The 25,157-nt window shown below is 33.4% G+C and overlaps 1 protein-coding gene across 1 annotated transcript in view; it reads right to left on the bottom strand.

The window, feature by feature from the left end:
• The window catches only part of LOC100166121 (ABC transporter G family member 9), a 52,930-nt gene extending 27,974 nt beyond the window's left edge, over positions 1-24,956 (bottom strand). Inside the window, exon 1 of the mRNA XM_003243467.4 lies at positions 24,859-24,956. Within this exon, the coding sequence (XP_003243515.1) occupies positions 24,859-24,956 (98 nt within the window). The remainder of the gene's footprint in view (positions 1-24,858) is intronic.
• Between the last annotated feature and the right edge of the window lie 201 nt (positions 24,957-25,157).

Below are 25,157 nucleotides of genomic sequence, written 5' to 3'. Positions count from 1 at the left end.
GGGGGTGTTTTTTGTTTATATTATAAATGTGGTGGTCGAGAATACTAATAATATAGAGTATATAGTATATACTATATGTGCTATAATGTCAAGAATATTGCACTGAGAGTGAAACCAAATATCTTGCTTTTTCTAGTCAAACATTCTTAGGCTCCCCTCCCCAACGCCCTTATTCACAGACCCTGCAGATTGAGAAAAACAACACGCGAGCGCGGTGCTAATGGCGATGATGGCTCGAGCGCTAAAAATATAACGCAGAGACGTTTACATATTATGATTTTTTGGTCGAAAAATTGGCAACAATCATGTACGTAATAATAATAATGAAATGGCGTGGTGTGCTTTTGGATGGGAAAATAAGTCAACGCCCCAACTGACGGTGAACTCGAAAAAAATTATAATATAATATAAATATACGTATTATACATGATAATAACGAAATTATTCATGTTATAACATTCAAACCGTCGCGCGGAGAGTTCAATTGTATTTCGGCCAGCGATACGACGAACGAAAACGATGACAATGGCGTCTGCAGCTGAGAGGACTAAATTATAATATTTTTGTTATTATCATCGCATTATGTTCGATTGGTGGTGTGTAAAAAAAAACTCCAAATATATACGCAGATATAAATTACAACAGATCTTTGAAAAAAATTTGTGTGGTAAATGCAATTCAGAAAAAGATTGTCAGCGCGCACGCGTCCCTCCGCTCGTCCGATTTCAGCTCTGGGCGAACGCCCGATAAAAACACATTTTATTCCTTAACCGAATGCGCGTAACTTCGTTCGTGAAAATATAGAATATATATACCTACATAGTACATATATAATATATAGGTATATACAGGTAGGACCTATATAATATAATTGTCAAGGTCCCGATTCCATATTAAAATATTGTAATAGGTACAACATAGTTTTAACGTTTTTTTTTTTTTTTGTAAACCTACTTTATGTTGATGATGCAGATGATGATCATCATCATTATTAGTTGTACCTAACAGTACCTAATAGGTTCTTACTTTGCTATATTCTATTTTTTTATGTAGGTATATCATCATTATTTACGATGCGGTGAACGAAAAAATAAAAACAACTCTCGGCCTGTATTTACGACTTTGATACGTCATTCGTACCTACATATTATATATATTATAGAAATATCTATTTTTATCTAAAAAGCATTGTTATATTGCTCTAATCACAGTACGGTATACCTGCTGCATATTGTTACTGTTCGTCGTTACACCGCGGTTGCAGTGCACCGCGAATTATAATAATATTGTGTACAGAATAATATGTCAACTGAATTTTAGTGGCGTATGCGTTCGATATCGGTTTTAATTTAATATATTATTATTATGCATGTATTATGATTGTTGTTTTTTGATCAAAATTTTGTTTTGCGCATGTTGCAACCTATATAAATATAAATAATATACTTAATTTAAATAATACGTATTTCCTTATTACGACTTTTATATTATTGCATTATATTAAAATGGTGAAGTACATAATATTAATATCGCGACGAATCGGAACAATGAAACTTTCATTAACAATATGAATATTTTATTCTTACAGCTAAAAACGTGAATCGATCTTTCACACAGCAATCGAAATTATTTCGTACTCTTATACTAGGTGCTTTAACATTTAAATATTTTTAAAAAAATGGCGTACTATACAATATATATTATACATTACATATATACGCATGGATGAAGTTCTCCCCTTTAAATTTTACCGCGTAGGACTGCATATGATAATTTTAACCTTAACCCCGTGGCAAAGGAAACACTATACGGAGTGAGACTATTTTTCATTTTTCTATATTGCGCGTTTGATAAACAATATAATTTAATATTATATAATAATATTATGAAAATAGCGCCGCATCGATGTAGGTGTTATTATGATCGACGATTCGATATTACAATGAAATCCCGTTATTACAGCAATATAGTTAGTTGTCGAGTCCGCCACATCAATTAACAATTTAGTAGTACTACTACTATTAATAATAATAATAATATAAATTGGTTGTTGGTGATATCGTTTTATTGAATAAACATAAGATGTGAAAACATTAACATATATTATAAGACAAAACTCATAACTACCAAATCCAAATGATAAGTAACTGGAGAATAATATAATAGTGAGTACTTAGCTGCGTAATACATCGTTCAAGTACCTACCTATGCCCCATGACTTTGTTATTATCAAACGTATACGATAGGTGAAATAATTTTTAAGTAAATTTTTATCTACTATAGTTTGTTTACTTATATAAAATAAGTTTTTAATTAAAAAAAATATATGATGTTATGGTTAATAAAGCTGATAGATAATTTAGGTGTTAGTGAGTAACACGCAATCAGTACTGAACATTGTATAGATTTTATGATTTATGTATAAACAATACCACTAAATTATGTGCTAGAAATTTTTTCACAATACAAAAATATGAAAAGCAATTAACTCGCACTATACCATTGTTAAAGGTAAGTAGGTACATAAATAGTATATATAGTTTTATTAATTATACTTATTTGAGGAATTCATTTAATTTTTTAAGATAAGTACTTTAAAATCTAATTTAACGCAACAACACGTTCAATACAAAACAACTTTAGTTTATCAGTACTACGTTAGATATTTTATACTGCACATGAATGATTTTAATATACGTAAAACCGTATGCATTAAAAAAAAATTCAATTCTAACCTCACGGTCAATAATTGTTTACTACTTATCCAGACGTATAATATAGTTTTATACAATGACACACACTTACTCCTGATCTTTTGGTGGATGGGTGGGAGGGTGAACTAAAATATTTACATCATAAAATTTCTGCTACGTACCTATACAAAATATAAATATTAAAATAAAACTATTGAATCATTAGATACTATAGCCTATTAGCCAATATAAAGGTAACTGATCCAATATGATCCCCTATTTATTTTTAAATGTGCGCCACTAGTTTTACCTATAGATATAGGTCCACAGTTTTTCGGACATCGATTGATAATTTTTAGGCAGTATGATTCATTAGGGAAATATGGCATAGTATATAAGGCAAAATGCAGCTTTTCCTTAGATTGTAATAATAATTTAAAAAAAAAATTGGAATGCAATTGCAGGAAGGTATAAATGTTAATAATGATATAATACGTTATGTTTAGGCACTGCAGGGTGTGTACCTACCTATGCTTACAAGTTACAATGTACCAACATGGCTACATGGCTAAATGGTATAAACGATATATTTGTAATAGCGTTCGCAACAAAGTCATTTGATTTAAGAAAAGGAAATCATCGAAATGTATCGAGGCACCGTTAACTCTATTATGTTACCATTCTTTCGGATTCACCACTACAGTCTGCAGCCATGCCTATGCACAATATTATAAGTATAATATTATGTAGTATATATGTATATAATATTTTTTGACGAAACTTCGAGATTTTGGAGTCTCGAAAAACCACTTTCGCACTGTAATCATTTCATTATGATAAATAATAATCATAATATTATAGGTATAGTATATTTTAATATCACGAACAGCGAATCACGTACAGACATATAGTGCAGTATAATAATATAACCTAATTATTATTGCATTGTTGCCGTGGGGGTAGAAAATTCGTCGGTCGTTTAAATTGCTGACAACGAGAATACAATTCATGGAAATTGTGTCGCCGTTTCGGGTCACAATTATCGTAGATATATGCACGATGTAATATTAATATTATTATTATTGCTACTATTATTATATATTGTTATATTATATTATTATTATGACGCTAAAGCTTGAGTGTATTATGTTAATGTTGTCGAAGGTCGTGTTCGTTGTCGCTGCACCGGTGTATGTGTGTGTGTGTGTGTGTTTGTAAGTGTGTATGTGTGTTTGTAAGTGTGTATGTGTGTGTGTATATGTGTGTGTATATGTGTGTATATGTGTGTGTGACGCGCAAGGACTGACATTGATTTCGGCAGACGAAATACGTGCGCGCACAAAACCTTGCAGTGCGCGCTCGTGCAAGAAGAAGAAACTCCTCAAATTGTGATATTATTATTGTATTAAATGGGGGGGATAAATTTCCTCAGGCCTCGGTTATGACTATAGAGGACAATTTCTAAAACGTAGTTATATAGTTTGTTTTTCGTCTCTACACGTTACGCTGGGGGGAGGGGGCACTCCGAACTCGTAGCTGTATTAATTGCAAATAACGTCCTCGCAAATGTTATCTCTATATTTTTAATTGTTTAACTGGCTTTGTGATTTACATATTATCGAGAGTATAATATAAATAAATAACATACTGCTGCACGCCTGCACATAGCCCCAGAGCTGAGAACTATATTATTTAAGGTGACTTTTTATTTAACATGAGTAGGTGGTATACTGTATACCTATACCATAAATACGAAATTAGAATATGTGAGTGATACTCATCACTCATCAGTTGTGTTAAAGAGTTGAATTAATAAATAATTTTCAATTTTAATTCGAGATAGTTATATACGCATATTAGTTATAAATGTATCATTGAAAAAACAAATAAATCTAACTGTGGTTTATTGACGGCTTAAATGCACCCAAAACAGCCCCTGGCCTCGGCTTGCCCTTGTGTATACAATATATATGCACCTTGTACTGCCCCGATTTGAGTTGTCGGCCGACTGCAGCGCACGGTGCACCCACACCAATCCATCAGCTGACTTTAAATATAAATATAAACAAAAAAAAAAAACCGGCAGAGGCCAGACACATGGTATACAAATATAGGTACTTACCCGTAATAACTATAATACCTTATTACACCTCTGCCACTGTGCCACTACATTATAAATAACAAGTCCATGATTGTAAAAAAATAAACAATTGTAACGGAAAATTTTATTTTTATACGTTGGTCAAACTTTTAAGACTGGGGAAGAGGGAGATGGGAGTAATGGACACATTTTCGTGGCTACTAGTCAATACTTGATTTAATAAATCTAAAAATTGCGTTTATAATCGGGTGGTATACTACATAAATGATAATATGTAATTATTATGCAGTGTTGTTGAGTTTTCCTCTACACCGTATATTATACGTTTGGCCCGAACGCATGTGTGCGACGCAGAGGTCGTCCGTGCAATTTATAACAATGTAACTATATACACACAATATGCATTTTTATAAAAAAATTTTCATTTCCAACAACGGCACACAGCCGCCACTTATTGTATTGTGTCATACGACGACAAAATCGACTGGCACACGCGCGCATAATAATAATAATAATAATAATAATACAATTGGATGCAAGTCGCGCGCGTGTGTTGTAATAACGATATGACCTTGAAGAAAAAATACGGCACCGTCCGCGTATATAATATTATATATACACATAAGTAATATACGTATAGAGTCATAGAGGTATTTTATTATGCACCGAATCGGCATACCATCATCGTCAGGGGCAGACGCGCGGGACGACGACGATTGAGGGCGGCGGTCACGCGAACCCAAGTGGATTTTTGACTGTTTCTGATTTTTTTCACCACTCAGCGGGAATTCGAAGCCCGTCGGAGCGCAAATAAAAAGAAACCGGTTTTGGACGGACGTTTTTTTTTGTATTTCGTCTTTCGTTTCCTTTACCTAATACTCGTCGTGTCTCTTTCCCCCTATATATAATATACGATCGAATGATGGAAAATTAAAATCATATACGCACATATATATGAATATGGTCATATGGATGGGTGCGCTAAAAGGGTTGGCTGGCCAAATCAGGGAATGACTGAGACGTGTCCTTTTTATACATTTATATAATATACATAAAGAGAGAGAGAGACACAGGGAGAGAGAAAGAGTGAGTGAGAGAGAGAAAAACGCACGATTCCGACGGTTGTGCATACCATTGGCAATGGCGGCAGTGGTGGCGCGAGGTGACGACGGGAGAGAGGGGTCAAGGTCAGTGTTCCGTGAAACCAGTTGTGGTCCCACAGCAAAATAAAATAATAATAATAAAAAAATACATATATATCGAAAAGATCGGCTCTCGCACGCCAGAAATTAAATCGGAATTTATTTAACTATATTATATTATTATTATGCACGCTTGGCCCGAGTGTCGGCGGTACAACTGCCAGCGGTGGAGGCAAGGGGGTAGTCGAAACGACTAAGAAAAAAGCGAACTACCACGCGGCGTCAGAAGGATTAATGAACTCTTCCACGAGGAGAAGTGATAATCGAGAGAGATGGAGAGAAGAAAAAAGTGAAAACGATTCACAATATATACGATATACCCACTAAAACACACCTGTTTTATATATATGTGTATGCGTGCAGACGAATATTAAGTATATTTTGAATTTTTTAGTATCATATTTCGAGACTAGATTCATAGAAAAAATCATGTTTGCCGTAGAAAAAAGTAAGAGTAAAAAACTATACACTATACACGAATGAAAATACAATTTCAAAGTAATATTTCACTTGTGTATAAAAATAATAACATACTAGAACTAGATTTTATATCGTTATAACGCGTGTGGCCCAGACAAAGCATCCCAGCAATATGGTTACCAAGTTTAAAGTTATATCGGAATGGATATAATGAGTATCAATATCATAATATTATCATTATGTTTTTATTATATCCAATGCGGAAGTCGTCTAAACATAACTATAAGCTATGTTGAATATTGGTCTGATTTTCAATATTTGATATATGCACTTGTACATATAACCTATATATATTATATATGGCAATAATAATATAATAATATACTATCTTAGCGAGTGGGCAATATCAACACGCGATTACTGACCACTGCAGTATACTATTCATTGTATAATGTATATTATATATTTTGCGAGTTGGATTAAAAACTATATTATAATAATATATTAATATGTACGGAAACGTTTCGTCTGCAGCCCAGCTGTCAAGTATCTAAATTAAATTTAAAAATATCGTAGCTACCATGCGTATTATATAGCCCACAATAATCATGTACCTATATATATATATATAATAGCCAATATTTGGTATGTAATAAATAATAAGAGGCGGGATGTAGACGCCGTTTAGTATTCCCGCCAAAAACCACGAATGGAACTTTTGTTCTCTCTCTTTCATTCCGTCTCTACGCGATGTTATTATTATTATTTTTATTTAACGATATTCATAATATTCAATTTATAATTTTTTTTTTCGGTAGGTTCCTAACCTACGTCGTATGTACGCATCCAATCGGCAACGCTCAACCGGTTATTGGGCCCACCGCCGAGCATACAGAGATTTGGCAACGGTGCAAAAAGGAAGGAAAAAACACAAAATCCGAGTGCGTGCACATATTACGCACACACACTCAACACGTGATGTGTACCCAAACACACACAATCCGTCCGCCAAATATTCGAGCGAACCGCATCAATTACGACTGAGCTTCGTCGTCACTGGCTCGTTATTTTGGGAATAACAGACGAGCGCGCCTCGACACGACCGACCCGAAATTATAGGAAAACGTTGCTTTGTGAACTGCTCGCGAAAAATTGTTTCGATAATTCGCTAAATAATTCAAATATAATACTACTATCTGAACATAATTATACGACGTGGGTGTGCCCTAAATCGTGTTATCCTGGAGCTGGGATTTATGTTATAAATGTATTTATATTTATGTTATTATGTTATAATAAATGCTGGACATATTATATTATTATACAAATAATATAGGTACCAATATCTCGGTTAAAAATGTATATATTATGGGATATAGAGTAAATTTATGTCGCCCACAAATAATGTTGACTGAGTAGCGTTTTTAATGATCTGAATGTATACGTCATCGATTTTATTTAAAATTAGTCGAAAACCGTTTACCGGAATATATATATATGTTTTTTTCTTCTAAAACACACCGAATCATGAAAAACGTATATATAGGTGTCCAAGGGAGTAATATTTATATCAAGTGTCATAACATTATTCAAATATTTTGGAGACTACGATCAGTGTGCGCAGCGCTGCAGAATATATTAGACCGGCTCGATAATATAATGGAAAACGTGATTTGGTCTTTGTTGACTTTATGATATTATGATATTATTTTTATCATAGTACAGGTATACCTACCATTATATCCCGAGAAAATTATAAAATTCGTTTGCAGCATCGTAACGTCATCTGCAAATGCACAGATCATAGCGATGCAACGCGTACGAAATCTGAGACTTTTTATACAGGTGGCATATAATACCGTCTGATGTACGATGTAAATAATTTATTATATTATAAATATAACCTTCTGACGATGTGATCACTGAACCGAAAACGCGCATATATATTATAATGCTGGATTGCTGCTGTACTGCAGTAGGTACCTACCTATATACATACGTATGATTACCGAAATATGACAAATATATATGTAAAATATTATATAGACACTTATCTCAAAGATCTGCAGTTTCGATAAGTCGTTGGCGCAACTATGGACAACTATGGAAATACCTAACCCCGTTATTACGCGTTTTGTGATTTTTAAAACAAATTGGTTAGGCTGAACGGCGAACATAACGTTATCAACTGAACTATGAAGTGCATTGGTGCAGAAGGGAATCTTTTAAGGACGCAATTACGGTGGAAAAGCTTAACACTGACTATAATTAATTATTATCACTACTGAAATAATTTTAAAGGTAAGTAATTGCATAAGCACTAAGGTCTAAAGAAAATTCGTTCACTCAGTTAGCCTTCAGCCTGATTAAAACGAGCCTTTAGCTTAATATAGTGTACTTAGTGTATGAACGCCAATGAAAATGGCATAGCTTACTCGCACAAATTTCGATTATATTCGTGTGAAACCTTTATGTGTATGCAGTACATTTACGTCATTTACCTACATCGCGAATGTGAGTATACACGCGTTCCACATATATTCGTAGTTGAGCGATAATTTTTTTTATTTACGTCATTAATAATAATATGACGACGGCGGATACGAATGAGCAACACATAATAACACATCACATTGTCTATATTTATTGTGTATTATTATTAAATGGTCGGTAGATCGGGTGGCGATGATTCATGTAAAACACATATTTACACGAGGGTGCTGCTGCAGCTGTATCTATAATATATTATATGCCTGTGTTTATAATAACGCGGTACTTGTTATAATAGTAATAATAGTATTATACAGAAGCATAGTACTTGTAGGTACGTGGTTGTGGCAGGTAATGGAATCCACCTTCCCCACCACCAACCGAGGCCAACCCCGTCCATCGTCACTGGTGCACAAGTACCATTTAATAATAACAATTAATACAACTAAAACAATTTTTTCATCGGCAAAAGCATAATAATATATAGATATTATAATAAATTATATCTAATTATAAAGCTGAAGACTTTGTATGTTTGAACGCGCCAATCTCAGAAAATATATATATATATTACTATATCAGTATAGATTTCTTGAGACTCGGATGGTGTTTTAAATTTATTCTCAACTCGAAATATACAGCTAGGTATAGTTATATTATATAATATTACAGTGTATAGTATTATAGGTAAAACGCTTGTAATTTGTTACCATAGGTAGTTACACTGGATTTAAGAGACAAGAGTGTAATAAATGAACGGTGGCAGTGGATACTTTTGCACAGAGATATTTTTGAAATTCGGGTTTGGTAAAATTTATCATTATTATGCAGGCATAATATTCAAAAATCTAAAAAAAAAATATTTTTTTATTGGTAAGTACCACGTTTAATAAATTATGCATTATTATGTTGTTTTTGACAAAGATTGTGATGGTTTATTATTTAGGGTTAAATATGCACTCATAATGCACTATTTTCCATACAGTTTTGGATTATGTTATTACTATTGTAATTTAAAAGTGCACAGATCGCGATAAAAAAAATTGTCTTTACAGAGACGATAATGATTCGAGCTTGTAGGAAGAACGACGATAAAAATGGCAATGACGGTATCGTTTATATGTCACGTCACGACATGTATATAGAATAGCACAAGTAGTATATTATTATTATTTTTATTTATATTTTAGATATATTAATAATGTACAATAATATATTGTAGTTATAATCGTTGGCCCAGAGACAAAGCTAGGAAGTCCATCCGACTGTAATTTATCGTATGGTATTTATACTATTTTGTATATGTACTCTGCAGGTACAGCAGGTGTCCAAGAGGAAACGAAGAAATCCTATATCTTTTGACAAACTTTAAAACGTATTTGTTAGTTATCCGTATGTTATTATAAAATAAATATCAATTCAAATTTTACTCGTCGATAATTGATTTTGAAATTGATCAGTATACCTATGTCTATACCTACACATACTTATATATTATAATACACGCATTCTCCGTTAAAACGTGTTTTGAATTAATTTTGCTATTATTTCCAACTCGAAATATCATACAAATATCATTAACTACTAGGTGTTTCTACCAAACGGTATAAACCATATAATATATGATTGTACGAAATAATAATTATACTCGAATATCGATTGTGTTATAGGGAAGTAAATTGAAATACAAATGTTTTACAATAAACTAAAAATCAATAAAAAAACACCCTTTAAATGACCTTTCTGATGAAAACTAATCCACTTCGCATTTATCGGTCACGTTTCCATTTTCTAGGAACTATAATTAATTATATAATTAAACAAAGTTTACCTTGGTATAAAAAGTATTATATATATTGCTGTATAATAATTACAAACTTACAAGTACCAACTATTAATTTGTTTAAGGGTAATTTTAAGGTTTCTTGGTGTATCCTTATAAAAGTATTTACGAAAAGCTCATATCTTATTTGACAAGAATACACATAATCGCGAAAACTCCTTTGGACTTTGTGGACTTCGCGAATAAAAACAAATCTCTAAAAGAAGGTAAGTAAATCGTTTACATTTAGACATGCACATTGCACGTATACAAGATAAGATCTGTAACTGGTCACAAAATATAAGCGACAACTTGCAACTACTTTCATAAAATCTTTCGATGTCATATAGAGAAACTGAAATTAAAAAACCAATAAAGATACCATGCATGTGTGCAATTTATTAATTTCTGTCGAATTGGAAAATAAATTCATCTGACTCACATATTATACATTACGTAATATTGTCATTAAAGCGTACTTGGCAAATAGCGCATTTAATATAAATAATTACAAATTGTACGTGTCATAATATTAAACATATTATTACAAATGTTTCATTTTTTAGTGGTTTATATACATTATTATGTACTCTGTGTACACTATACAAAAACAAATAATTTCTCAACTTACAGGCTAAAATATACTTATATAGGTTATATATAACAAAAATTATATTTGGTAAATGTAAATCGATAATTGATAATTGATATCATATAATATCATGTAGCTACAAAATATTATAACTATACTTATAGGTATATGTATAATATTGACTATAATAGTCATAATTGTATGTTTTGAAGTGTATTGTTATTTATTATTGAATGTTATATAATATTATGTAAGATATTATTTTATATCATCCATGTATAATTACCCCACGGGTCGTCAAAATATTTGCCAAGAAAAACAAAATCATTGTAATTATATTATGCTGTGCGATAGATCATCGTTTTTTGTGTCACTTATATTTTAGTCTGGACATAATAGAAACGATATATTTTGCATTCTTAGGACAACTGCATTATACAGGTACTTATATTATTATAGAATAAATATTTCATACCTACTTTGTGACACTGGCGAGTTTATTTAATATCTAGGTATTCATTTTAAAGTATGAAAAGCCACCGCATTGTTATTAAATTTGCGCTAAATGTATTTTTTTTAGCAAATATTGTATTTGTTTTTTCTATTCCAACTGCGAAATGTGTACACTATCACAATGGTTGCAGATAAAAACGGAAATGTGTTGTAAACATAATGTTTGTTTGTTTTGAAACTCTGCAGATTTCGGTGTTAACCTAAGCACGTGAAGTTTTTGATCTTGTACTTAGCTGGGCATAATATACAGGTATATTATATTCCCAATATTGTATTATACAGCCTACAGGTACGGACACTAATCAGAAAAATGAATGACATTTCCCGCTCTATTTCTCACTTATATATAAGGTGGAATAGGTTCTCGACTAGATCTTGTCGTTTACACGCTGCATCGGAATACAATTAATAATGTATTATATTATGCACATTGCATATAATGTACAATAGGTAATGATTTGTAACTACCTACGTTTCTCTCAAACAACAACTCTCGAGTGTTCGCTTTCCTTTTATTAAGTTTTTGTCTGTACGACTATGTACATATATATTTTATTACTGGAAACGAGTTCAACCAAATTAAAAAAAAAAATCAGACTTCCCAATTCAAATTTCTATATGCTCGTTCGTGGTGGCACACAATGATTTAATATAATTTATAATATAGGTACCAACTAGTTAGTTGGTGATCGGAGACAACTATAAACGTGAATGGTACTTACAACTTCACACGCGCTGTTCCGCGTTCGCGGTGCATCGGGCGGCAGCAGCGACTTTTTATTGTTTTTATCGTACACACGAACACACGCGAGGTGCATAGGCCCCGTCGCGGTGCGGCAAAACGAATCGTTTCCTGAGGGAGAAGAGAGAGAGGGTGCGAGAGAGAGAGCGTGAGTGTGAGTATGTATATGTGCGTATTAGACAGACCTGCGGATGTGTATATAGTCGTATGTGTATAGACCGGTTTTTCAAAATTATTATTATTTTTTATTATATTATTCTTTTTTCACCACATCCCCGATGACATTCACTTTTTATCCATTTTTTGTTTGTTTAAACACGCGTCAAAAAGGCCAGAAGCAGCGACTATGACGTCATTGCTGAAAATCCGTCGCTTTAAAATATATCTAATAGTTGCGTTTAATTGGGTTTGTATACATGGGTGGATATAATGATAATAAATAATACTAAATCTCGTTTGAACTGTTTTGAGTGTTTGGGTGACAATATAATATAACATTTTATACATATTTTATTATATAACATTAATTAAGTTGCCGTTTGTCTAATTTGTTTGGTACAACCGGTACACCACGACGTATTATACGCCGATACAAAAGTATTTTTTTTCCTATTAATTTAGCCCATAAATCCACGTTTTTTTATTTAACTATTACCCCCCTGCGGTCTAAGATTTGTTCAAACATCACTTAATTTATACGATAATCGTACAATAATCAATACCTGCTTATTACTTATACATTATACATACCTATACGGCTATACCTATATAATAATAAATGTTGCCTTTTTGATAATATGACGAATATGTAGTTTACTGCGTATTGTCGCTGAAAAAAGGATGGGTGGAAATTTGCAATCCAAATATGTTAAATGTAAAAACCAAAATGTGCAGTGTGTATACCTAAACTAGGTTAAACTATAAGAAAGGCACATCCGAATCCTTTTTCTCGAGCGTGGGACACAGCAGTAACGTCGAACTCGGAGCGTATACATAATATACAATATAAAATGATATCTGATTCTAATGTATTATTTATTCGAGAAATCGCTGATCTCCGTTTGTAGCGTGGCCTATAAAAGAAGCCCATTTCAAATGCATCATAATATCGTAGATATTATTAATATTTTTTATTAAATATAAATTTGACAAGGGTAATTAATACCTATAATACCTATACCTATAATACTATAATATATGTGCGTTGGTGTTGGTTAGGTTGCTGATGCTGATGCTAAAGTTTATTATGGACAACCATAGCTCAACAATACATTCGTCTAACTTATTAGTTATTATTTAATAGCAGAAAGAAAATAAAGTGATGGGCATGTATGTCATAGCCGCGGAGAGGCTAAAATATAGACACAATACACATATATTATATACAACTATTGTCTATTATATTATTATTATGCGATAGACCTTGTACCGTAATCGTAGCTATTTTTATTATTAATTTTTATTTTCGTTTCAGTAATTTCGAACATTTAAAACTGCGCATTGCATATCGTAATTATTTGCATTTGTTAAATGCAATTATTTCGACCTTGGAAATGAATTTTTGAACGTGTAATATATCTATAATATATATTATATAGTCGCCACGCGCGGTTTCAAACATGTTTATTCACCGATATATTGTCATCATCATTATCTAAGATTTATTAAGGTTTCGCTTAGAGTAATTTCTAGGAAAATATAAATCGGTGACAACGGAGCACCACTTTTGTTGCCAAAAACGTTTGTGAAACAGTTTAATAATTAAAAATATTATATTTCAAAAACGATGTACACGAGTGTAAACAGTAGAGAAGTAATTATAACTTAAAGTTAAAAGTATAGCTGAACGAGACATAAAATGAATTGACTACCTTGTGTAACTTATTCGCTCACATGAGAGTTCCAAATTGGTATGACATGGTGTTGTAAATTATAAGTAGTTTTTAAAATTTGAAGTTTCACGTAAGAATAAATGATGATTTACAAGATTCATTGAATACTTACTTACAGTGCGATAGTAGTAAAAAAATCAAGTTTGTGTACCCAAAATTATAGCATTGAAGAAAAAAAATATAAAGTATTAATAATGTGATTTTTCATAATTTTTCACCTCGTGTTTAATATAATATGTATAATTGTATAAATGAGAACTATGCTCTGAAAACATTTTTAAGTTATACCGTTCCCTCCTTTATAATATATAGGTAACAAAATTATTTAATGCGTACTTTATTTCGTTTTTCTCTTGATACATCGTACAAACAATGCCAGTCGGTTTTAATTTTATATGTGTATGTCACTGTGTTTAGATTTTGTATTCGACTTTTTTAGACCCCGGATGCACATGCGTGTGGATGGCAGTTTAGCGGGTTGATATGCAAACGCACTTATTAACCCGACCCGGCTGCAACGGCGGCGCTGCTACATGAGGCCGTTGACCCAGCCGATCACGGGGACACGTGTTGAGTCCCTTCACCCCCTTTTGAAGTCAAGTGGCTTCGGTGGCGGTGCATCACAACCCCCACGCCTATGGTGCCGCCTGCATCGTCTGAACATCCTTTCCGGCCGTCCTACGATAACGTGTGCCGAATTGCAATTCGGTCTGCCAATACAGTCAGCCGTCGCGGCGTCACCCACACAACGGTTTTATAATATTATATAATAATAATATTATCTTTTGTTTTGAATCGTCTATAGCATAGAAGCCCGTCAAAGCTTTACTACGTAGGTTTTGCATGCATGCAGCAGACAGCAGCTATTACTGCAGTTAATAAGTAGCATAATATTATTTAACTATTAAAATATATATTGTATCAAGATTAACACCGTTGATTCAAATGGTTATATAGGTAGGCAGGTAGGTATTTTGTTTTATTCGTCAAAACGAAAAATTTGAATTTCTCGCACAATTAATATTATTGCGAATATTAGGCTAATGTACTTTACATTATACAGAATATTAATTGTCAGATATATCATAGAAACGTGATTTCCAGTCGTTTGTACGTCGTTTCGGGCCTTAAAAGGTAATAGAACGTGCATAATAATAACTAATATACTATATAGTGTTGTCAAGCATCGAAACGGGGCTTTAATATCTTGATAGAAGATAAATGCTATACTAATGCGAGAATAACAATAATTACAATAAAATAAACTATATTACCCATAATATATTCGTAGAGGGCAAAAGTTCAGCGTGGTTTACGAATTAAAGTTCATATTTTTTTTTACGAAATTTGCTTTGACGCGATCGTCACGCTGGTGTGGCGTTTGACGGCAGATTGCAAGATGCATTGTCCTCGTTGTTCAAGGTTCTCTCCGACCGTCTTATTCATATATATATTTAGATTATAGGTAATATAACTCCTTAACGTGTATACGTGCGCGGCCAATTTCGTACGTCGTTTGGTCAAATTATAATATACAGTGTCAAATGAAGAAAATACAATTAACCAAATTATGTTTTTAGACTTATTCGTTGATTTTTTTAAATTTGTCATTATTTCACCGCGTATCGTAATGCATAATATAAGCTTGTATACAACCTCACCACAGGGATTTATTTCATCATGAGGTATATAATCGTTAAAATATTAGATTAGTGTCCAATCAAACAATCTTAAATCAAAACAGTGTTGCAGAACACTGAGTGTTAACAGTAAACACTATACAGTAGATATATCTTATACGTGGCATATAGTGGAAGGTCATAATTAATGCGCGAATATTCAATGAAAATAATAACGAAAATATAGTAATTTAAACTGTAGTAGGTATACTGTACACAGCGCAGTCGCAGCGGATATTATATTATAATAAAAGTTTTTGTTTTTTCCCGTCCGCAGTGTCGCATATATTATAATAATAATAATAATAGTATTAAACATAACACACATAATATTATGTTTACCTAGGAGTTATATTGTTATTATCCTACTTTTTGTTATTACATCGCTAGCGTCTATCCTGCACCCCTTTGTAACGACCAACCACTCTGAACCACAACACCATACCATTGTATGTATATATCGCATTATCATCATAGTCGTAGACTATATTATTATATAGGTATAATATAATGCATGCTATACACTTATGCAGCCGCCGGCGGGTCAAATGCAACGCGCGTGGCGTCGTCGGTGCATATTCTGCAGCAGCGAGCAACGGCCGTCGCGGTGTGGTTCGTGTAGGGTGACGAGGGGATTGCATTCAATATGCTCTCGCGTACCAACATATATATATATACCTATAATATATATTCATACATAATATCATATAGTATTGTAATGCTCGCACGTGTATAATAATTAATTAATCCGAATATACGGTCGACCGACCCTGAGACGCGGCGGCGCATTGTTCGCATGGTACACGGGCGGAAAAAACCTAACCTTGAGCACTATACGTCTACCTATATAATATAATATGTATGTTATTATTATTATTGTATACTCTCCAAGCTTCAATTATTCGGGTGCGATAAGGGAAAACGAAAATAATAAAAACGTAGAAACGCACTCGTCTCTCTAACCGGCGAAGGGTGCAGTGTGTGAACGGTGCCTGTAGTGGCGCGTCGTCGGCGGTGCATGCGTGTTGCGCGCGCAACTCGCCTTGAGAGGTTACTGAACTCGCGGATCACGCGCGCGGTCCCCCTGAAGAATACTCACGCACCACCCCGCGCGACTGTACGTGCACGACGTGGCCGCCGCGGCGTCTGGCGACCTGCCAGCCACGGGGTGGTGACCGCCGCCGCAACTGCCATCCGCCCGTGTACCCTTTATTATCCCCCCCCCTGGATCACTTTGTGACATTTTACGAAATCTCTGTCCGAGTCTATATATTATATATTATAAAATATTACTTATATATTATAAGTTCTTCGCGAGCTCAGAAGGTAAGGCCGTTCATCGGATGAATTTCATAAATGGGTGCGAGTGTGCGTGCTGCAGTGCGCTTGTGGTGGTGGTGGTGGCGGCAACGGCTTTAGTGGTGGGATGCGACCGAGGAGGGGGTGGGTAAACTGGGATTGGCAAGATTCGTGTTTTATTTTTGTTTTCAATAATTTATTCGCAGTCCAATTCTTTTCTGAAAATCTTTTCATAATTATCCGAGATAATATTGTGTAATGTGTTTACGCCTTTACGGTAGGCATACCCATAGTCATGTTATATTTTAAATGCGTTACATATTATTACGATCTCGGTTAGTCTCCGGCGACTCATGTTCATGTGCGGGTGGTCACAGACCACAGGGGTATTAGCCCTCCCCAATCAGTTATTACTTATTAATGAAGTATATCAGTGTACACCGAAAAATGGTTTATGTCCGAAAAATTACAGTTTAGCAATTTATAATATAGGTATTATAATGTATTATGATGTTTAAAAATTGTATATTATACCTAAACTATAATATTATAGTCTACCTGTATAATATAGCCCATTTGAAAATTAAATTCAGCCCGCCTATGGTAGGTGTATTATTCAATAATACGACAAACACTTGAAGCCTGCTTCAAACTGGGTTTCTAGACGAACGGACGTTTTCGTATATTTTAATAATAATATATAATGTAGTCCAGAATTTCATGGCCAGAGCCTGATGCATATTATCATTACTATAATGTGCGCCGTCGTATATCGATGGCCATGTTTTGAAATAAAAAGATAACCACGTATACATATTATAAAAATATATAATATATACAATAGGTAAGGGAAAATATGATATATACATCTACATCATATATTATGCACGTGTATATATGGGTAATAGGTATCTGATTACATGCGCGTAGGTACATCTTTATTATTATAATATATATACCCGCAGCAGGCTGCAACAGCGCACGCCCGAAATGCGCGCAATGTTTCGCTGTCGGTCGTCAATCAACAGTAATAATAAAATACGCGTGTCGTGTATATACGCCTATATATAGGTAATAGTATGTAATAATAATAATATTTTATTATGGTCTGCATAACGTGACAAAAATAGCCGGTCTATACGCACAAATATATAATTGTCATACATAAAGTATTATAAACTGTATGTATAGATTATATAGGCATCTCGGTATATTATATACGCGAGTCGAAGAAAGAGACGGAAGATGCGTATTAGGATATTTTTATTAAGCTGATATGTAGATCCTATATTCCCATATACCTCTACTCTTACTGTGTATAATTGGTGCATAAACCACAAGTTTATCATATTTATATAAAATATATTATTATAATATGAGTATTATGTATATGCATATTATGTATCGATTGCACGCGTCCGGGGTATTATAAAATAAAACGTATACCTATACTATAACCACGCGATCGAGGATATATTATAACGGAACAAATGGGAAGGTCGAGTTGGCGAATTGCAGATATGTATTCGAAACGGAAAAAGAAAGAAAGAAAAAATTATCATCGATAATATTATATATATATTATATAGTATATTATACACCCGGGCGGTGAGAAATGTGTGCTGAAATACAGTTATTTTATTGGGCGAAACTGCACGTAGTCGGGTTTTTAATAATGTCGATTTATTTTTTTTCTAAGACAATTCAAGGCACGCAGTCGTTATAATATAGTGCCTACACACACACACACACACACACATACACACATATAATATAATGATGGCAATCGCGCACCGAATACATCACAAAATAATATAATATAATATAACGACAATTATGTAATGACCGGCCGTCGATCTCGGTGCGGCGGATCGCAAAAGTCGTATAATATAATATAGGATGACATGGACGGCCGCGGTGGTGTGTACATTATACTATGTATATGGTGTGTATACTGTATACAGCGAGTAGGAAATGAAATTTAAATTGGAAATGTATAATGAATTGGACACTCGACGCGACCCTCGGGGTCATTTACACGAGAATTCGCCGTTTGCCAAAACGCGTCCTTTGGCTCTCGGCCGCACTATATGTATGCGTGTAATATATATCATACACGACGTATATATAATATACGAACAACACGCGCCCGGCAACGTGGTCTTGCACGGTGAAATTGTAAAAATTCCGCTCGAAATTTTTTTTTTATAAGAAAAACACCATTATATTTTTATTATACAATAACAAGAACACGAGTCACCAGTTTGGCCGCTGTTCAAAAATTAATTTTAAAAAACAACACGCATCAATAAGTAAAATCGCCTGCGCCGAAATTCGTCGTCTTGTTATATCGCATGCGGGTCGGTCTCAGGGATACATTTACTTCGTCTAATTGGAGTTTTATTAATCAAGTTCAATTTTAATTTTGTATTCGGACGAGTGTTTATATTTGATACTTATAATACATGTGCGATTTTTAAACATTCAAATGGCATTTTGATTGAATTTAAAATCTGAATTCACGCACATAATATTTGGTCGTCGTCTGGGAACAAAATTATACACAAACCTGCACCGCGAGGGAATGTAATGCGTGCGATTTTTGACTGCCATATAGAGTCGGTCAAAATTAAGCACGTTAAAATCATCATGGCGCGATAGTGGAAAAAACAAACTCATGCATAATCCCATAAACATATATTTATAGAGTCGCAGAGGTATTTGCAGGTTTAGGTTTAGGTACTACACAGCCGGTAACGTTATTATATACATTATATACTTAACAAAAATAATACTATTATTATTATTATATTATGCTAGATGTCTATATAGTCGCTAGAGACAGCTACCGTGTAATGAATACAAAAAACGTGCAGCATGTGATATTATTGTAAATGAAATAATAATAATACATAATACATAAATAAATAAAACTCGAATGGAAGAAACAAAAGAATTAGCCTGCCCCGCGTGTCCGTCCGTGAATTCACGATTTTTTTATCGGACAACGAAAATAGCGACGATAAAAATACAACTTTTTGACCGTACGTCAAAACACTGCTCATACACACACACACACACACACATATATATTTATATATGATGTACGCACGCACTCACGTATATATTATATTATATATGCGTGCCTCGCTCGAGCTATATGTATATTACGAGCAAAAAGCACATACATTAACACGTGACGTAAAAAAAATAAAACTGAAAAAACCTTTTTAAACTTGAACGTTGGAAAATTAGGAGGTAAAATATTATACATAATATATATATGAACGCGTTGAATTAAACTGTATATTTGTACGGATTAATGAATACATCCGCGCCAAATGTTAAATTATAAAATAATTTAATAATTATATTATAAAACGTATATACCTATTCAATATGTATATATGTATAGGTTTACTATAGTTATACTGGATGTATAAATATGTATACGTGGAAAGGAACGAAGACGTTCGGGGGCCAGGAGGCATTTCGTTTTACACGTTGAACCACAAACGAATAATAAATGCACATCTCATAATAATTTATTTATATTAAACGATCGTTTAGAAATACGAACAAAACAATCGACACAACCGGTTTCAATCAACTGTCAAGTCCATATCACATGGTCAGTAATTTATGTCTGTTATACATTATATAGGTGTATATTATACACTACACCTATGTTTTTTAAATATCGCAATTGCGTTTCTTTTAATTTCCCTTCAAATCCGCGTGCGTAATCATAGAGCGGCATAAATACAAAAAAAATTGAGAAAAATCACGTCATTTTTATCTATAAATAATTTTTTTCTGGAATATTCTACGTAATACCAATTTGTCGAGGATAACGCAACTTATTCGTGAATAATAGGTATATACTTTAAATTTTGATTGTTTTTCGATAACCATCTTCTTTTGTATATTATATATGAAAGCACTCGACGCGACGTACTAACTATAACAAATGCGTTATCTATATACATACACACCTTATCTTTCTTCACTATCGAAGTATATGTGTGGACATAATATAATACTTTTTTATGCATATAAGACCTATTGTATATCTGAAGTGTTGGAGGTAAACTGTTATTTCTGTGACCTAAAACGATCCAACAATTATAATCATATATGTCGACAAAACCAAATTATTTGAACATTTAAGTTTAAGCGATGTTTCAAGTCAATTTAGTACTTATGGGTATAATAAAATTACTTACATACATTTTTTGTTTTGAAAGTAAAATCTATAATCAAACTAGATCATTCAATTATTTTTGTTTATATAAGAATTTTACTGTTGAATTTAATTCCCCATTTCATAGACCTATATATTATAAAAATAGTTATAGTTTAAAAATGTTTTCTACTGTATAATTACTACACAGACATTTTTCGCTAAATTATCTATGATCAGAAATTTAACTAGCTCTTAATAAAGAAATTTCAATCGCCCATCACACGTGTCAACCTTAACCTAACCTATGTCGTGCTTATATAACATATATACATTCATATATTTTTAGTATGTAATAATATAATATAACTTCTCAACCCACATCAAAACGAATTTAATAAAATTCACGTGTGTTCACAAGGCCAAGGCGACAATAGTATTATATTTCGTGATTGTTCGACCTCATGCTAGGACAACATATGGTAGATAGATATAGTTAGACGAAAAAAAAATTTCGAAATTTTGCGGATAACGCCAGCTGTGGCGCACCACTCGTTTGCCTCGCCCGTCATATTTTTAAATTTTATTTTTCGTATTTTTTTCGCATAATATATTATATATATATAATATATATATTTATTGTCTTTGCAACAGAATGATGCGGTTTCACTTTCCGCGTTATGGCTGTAGTCGCGGTACGTGAGATGAAAATTAAATAGCGATTTAGTCCGAAGACTGGTTAATAACACGTGACACACCTATCGCACGCGTACAAAAAACGGGTACGCGGACCGCAGACTCGCTCGCAACTATTGTTCACATATTTGAAAAAAAATAATTTAGATTTGTAAGAACATAAGAACAGCGAAAATACAAAAAAAACGTGAAACAAAAACACTCAATAAAAGTAAAAACTGTGGAACACAAATGTAGGTATATATATTATACACAGCACTAGGTTATACGCGTTATAGTCTGTTAACTTACGCCACGCGTTTGTTCTAGTGCGTACGCGCGAGTCAAACGAAAGGGAAAAGCCAACGTCTGGAAGTTCGAGATTTGCATCGAGCGCCGTGCAAGTCAAAAGGAATAAAAAGTTTTTATTTTTATTTCGTGCCTAAACAAAAAATTCTCGAAAATAATTCCTATTTTAAGCCTTCATCGGGGGTATATAATAATAATAATAAGGCCTTATTTGTAGCACAAAAATACATAATAATAAATTGATTACAGATATATCGTACATTCGTACATAATATTTAGTGTATACATAATTATTAATTAATAATGACTGTAAATTATACCCTACATTAAAATTATAATCGCAGTGGTGTAATATAATTACGTTTATTGTTTATATATACTGCAATCGCGATTCGCGAACGAAACTATAACTTTGGGGCGTCCAAATATAGTCCTCGAGCGCGCAATATCGCACGGCCAAAGGTTCAAAAAAAGATGTTACGCGTATTCGAGTCGTATTACAATAGATACTCGCCCAAGGACTGTTGTACACGTTTATATAATGATATAATATACAACTTATATTTTGTACATATAAAAGCACGGAGACGAGATACCTTGAGGACAATATTCTGTATGGGTAACTTTTTATTTCATTAATTTATTATATTATATTAGTTTCGTCTAACATTAAAATGGATATAAGTACACTTAAGCACGTCGTATACTGCGGTGTTTTTTATCTCCGTTATGGCAGAGTTACTATTATAGGTAGGTACCGTACCCATTCATTTTTAACAACTTTTCTATACGTTTTTTTGTTGGTTTGGTTTTTTTCGTTTCAAACACCTTAATTTATATAATGTATATACACAACACCAATACTCTCGATAATAATTGAATTTAATATGACATATTAATAATAATAATATAACCTATACGGAACCGCGTCGCAAGATATAGGTAGGTACGTATACAGCTAACGCACAACTGTACAATGCGACTCATCGTCGTCAATTATGCACTTACAACACGGTGTTGGCGGCACCGGCGCGGAGTAATGGTTTGGTGAATTTATAAAAGCTGTCGTCGTTCTCGCGCATGTGTGGACAGTGTATTAATTGTATTCTAATGATTTATTTCGAGAGCTCTTCCAACCGTAAAACTGTAAAATATAATATTATAGCTGGACGTTGTTTTCGCGATACTACGTTGAAATTATCATTATTATTATTATACAATTATTATACGGTTTCTCAAGAAATTAATAAAACACTGGTGGTAAAAGGAGATGATCAAATAGGAACACGATCGTTCATAATAATATAATATAATATTGTGCATAATTTATAACTATACCTTTGTAAAGGACTTTGTGGCCCCGGCGAACAGATCGAATAGAATACCTATTATAATAATATAATATACCTATCTACCTACCTCGCTATCTACTATTATAATGGTTATTATAAATACAATTATACACGTCATATAAATAAATATATGTACACTACGTACATAGTATTAAAAATTACTTAGGTAATAAAAAAGGCCAAAGGGACTCAAGTGCTTAAACGTGGCTAATTGATTAAGCGTGTAATATTACTAGCAAATTTATTTAAAAAAAAAAAGTGTACGGCACAATTTGTGCCGGGGCGACCGCGGAGGTTATTGACCCAGTCCCCTCCGCCGCGGATTCTGTACGTCTACCTTCCGCGGCAGGATCCGTGGAAAAGGGCGGAAAATGCCTATGACAACTTTTAGAATTTTAGTGAAGCCGATTAATATTATGGACGGGCGTGGATGTTCAGTGGCGTTTGTGACTATTATAAATGTCGTTCAAGTTTATTAGATATTGCGTATATTATCACGGATAATATTCTAACTATTCAACGGATAGGTACATGTGTGTTTTATGGACTTTCGTAATATAGGTACCTGCGTGTTGTATTATAAATACGATAAAGATAAACTTCGGATCGCAAAATTGTTTGTATTTTAACGTTTTTTTATTCTATTACCGATTTTATTATTATTATTATCATCGTAATCGCGTACGAGATAACGGCTTATTTGCAGATGCAGGCGGGGTTCTCTTCAGCCAAAAATAATAAGTATCGAAAAATACGAAATCCTAACCGCGCAGCAACACTAACTAATATGGCAAGTAGATAGTCTTCAAAAATAGAATACGATAATATGCATATATATATATATATATATATATATATATATATATACATAATATGTATATATTTGAGACTGACCTGAGCGTTTTGTTCGCATTCCTGGACCGTTTGTCGTCTTTGTTCAATCGCAAGTAGTCTTGATCGCCCAACAAGAACAGGTCCTTGGAAATGATCATCGTCGTAGCGGTCGCGGAGGCGGTGGTGTCGCTAATCGTGGCGGTCGATTTTGGCGGTAAGAAAAAAAATTAATACGATTCAACGGATCGAGAAAAACGTGTCGGACGTTCCAAAGTTGAGCCCTCTCATCGGAATGGAAAGAAAAATCGTCGTTAACTGGATGTAAACACGGCAGCGGTGACGGCGGTTTTTACGTATTT

The sequence above is a fragment of the Acyrthosiphon pisum genome, chromosome A2 (genome assembly GCF_005508785.2).
Source record: "Acyrthosiphon pisum isolate AL4f chromosome A2, pea_aphid_22Mar2018_4r6ur, whole genome shotgun sequence".
In the NCBI taxonomy this organism is placed as follows: domain Eukaryota; kingdom Metazoa; phylum Arthropoda; class Insecta; order Hemiptera; family Aphididae; genus Acyrthosiphon; species Acyrthosiphon pisum.
Note: the sequence above shows the minus strand (reverse complement) of the source record. Positions and strands in the feature narration are given on the sequence as shown.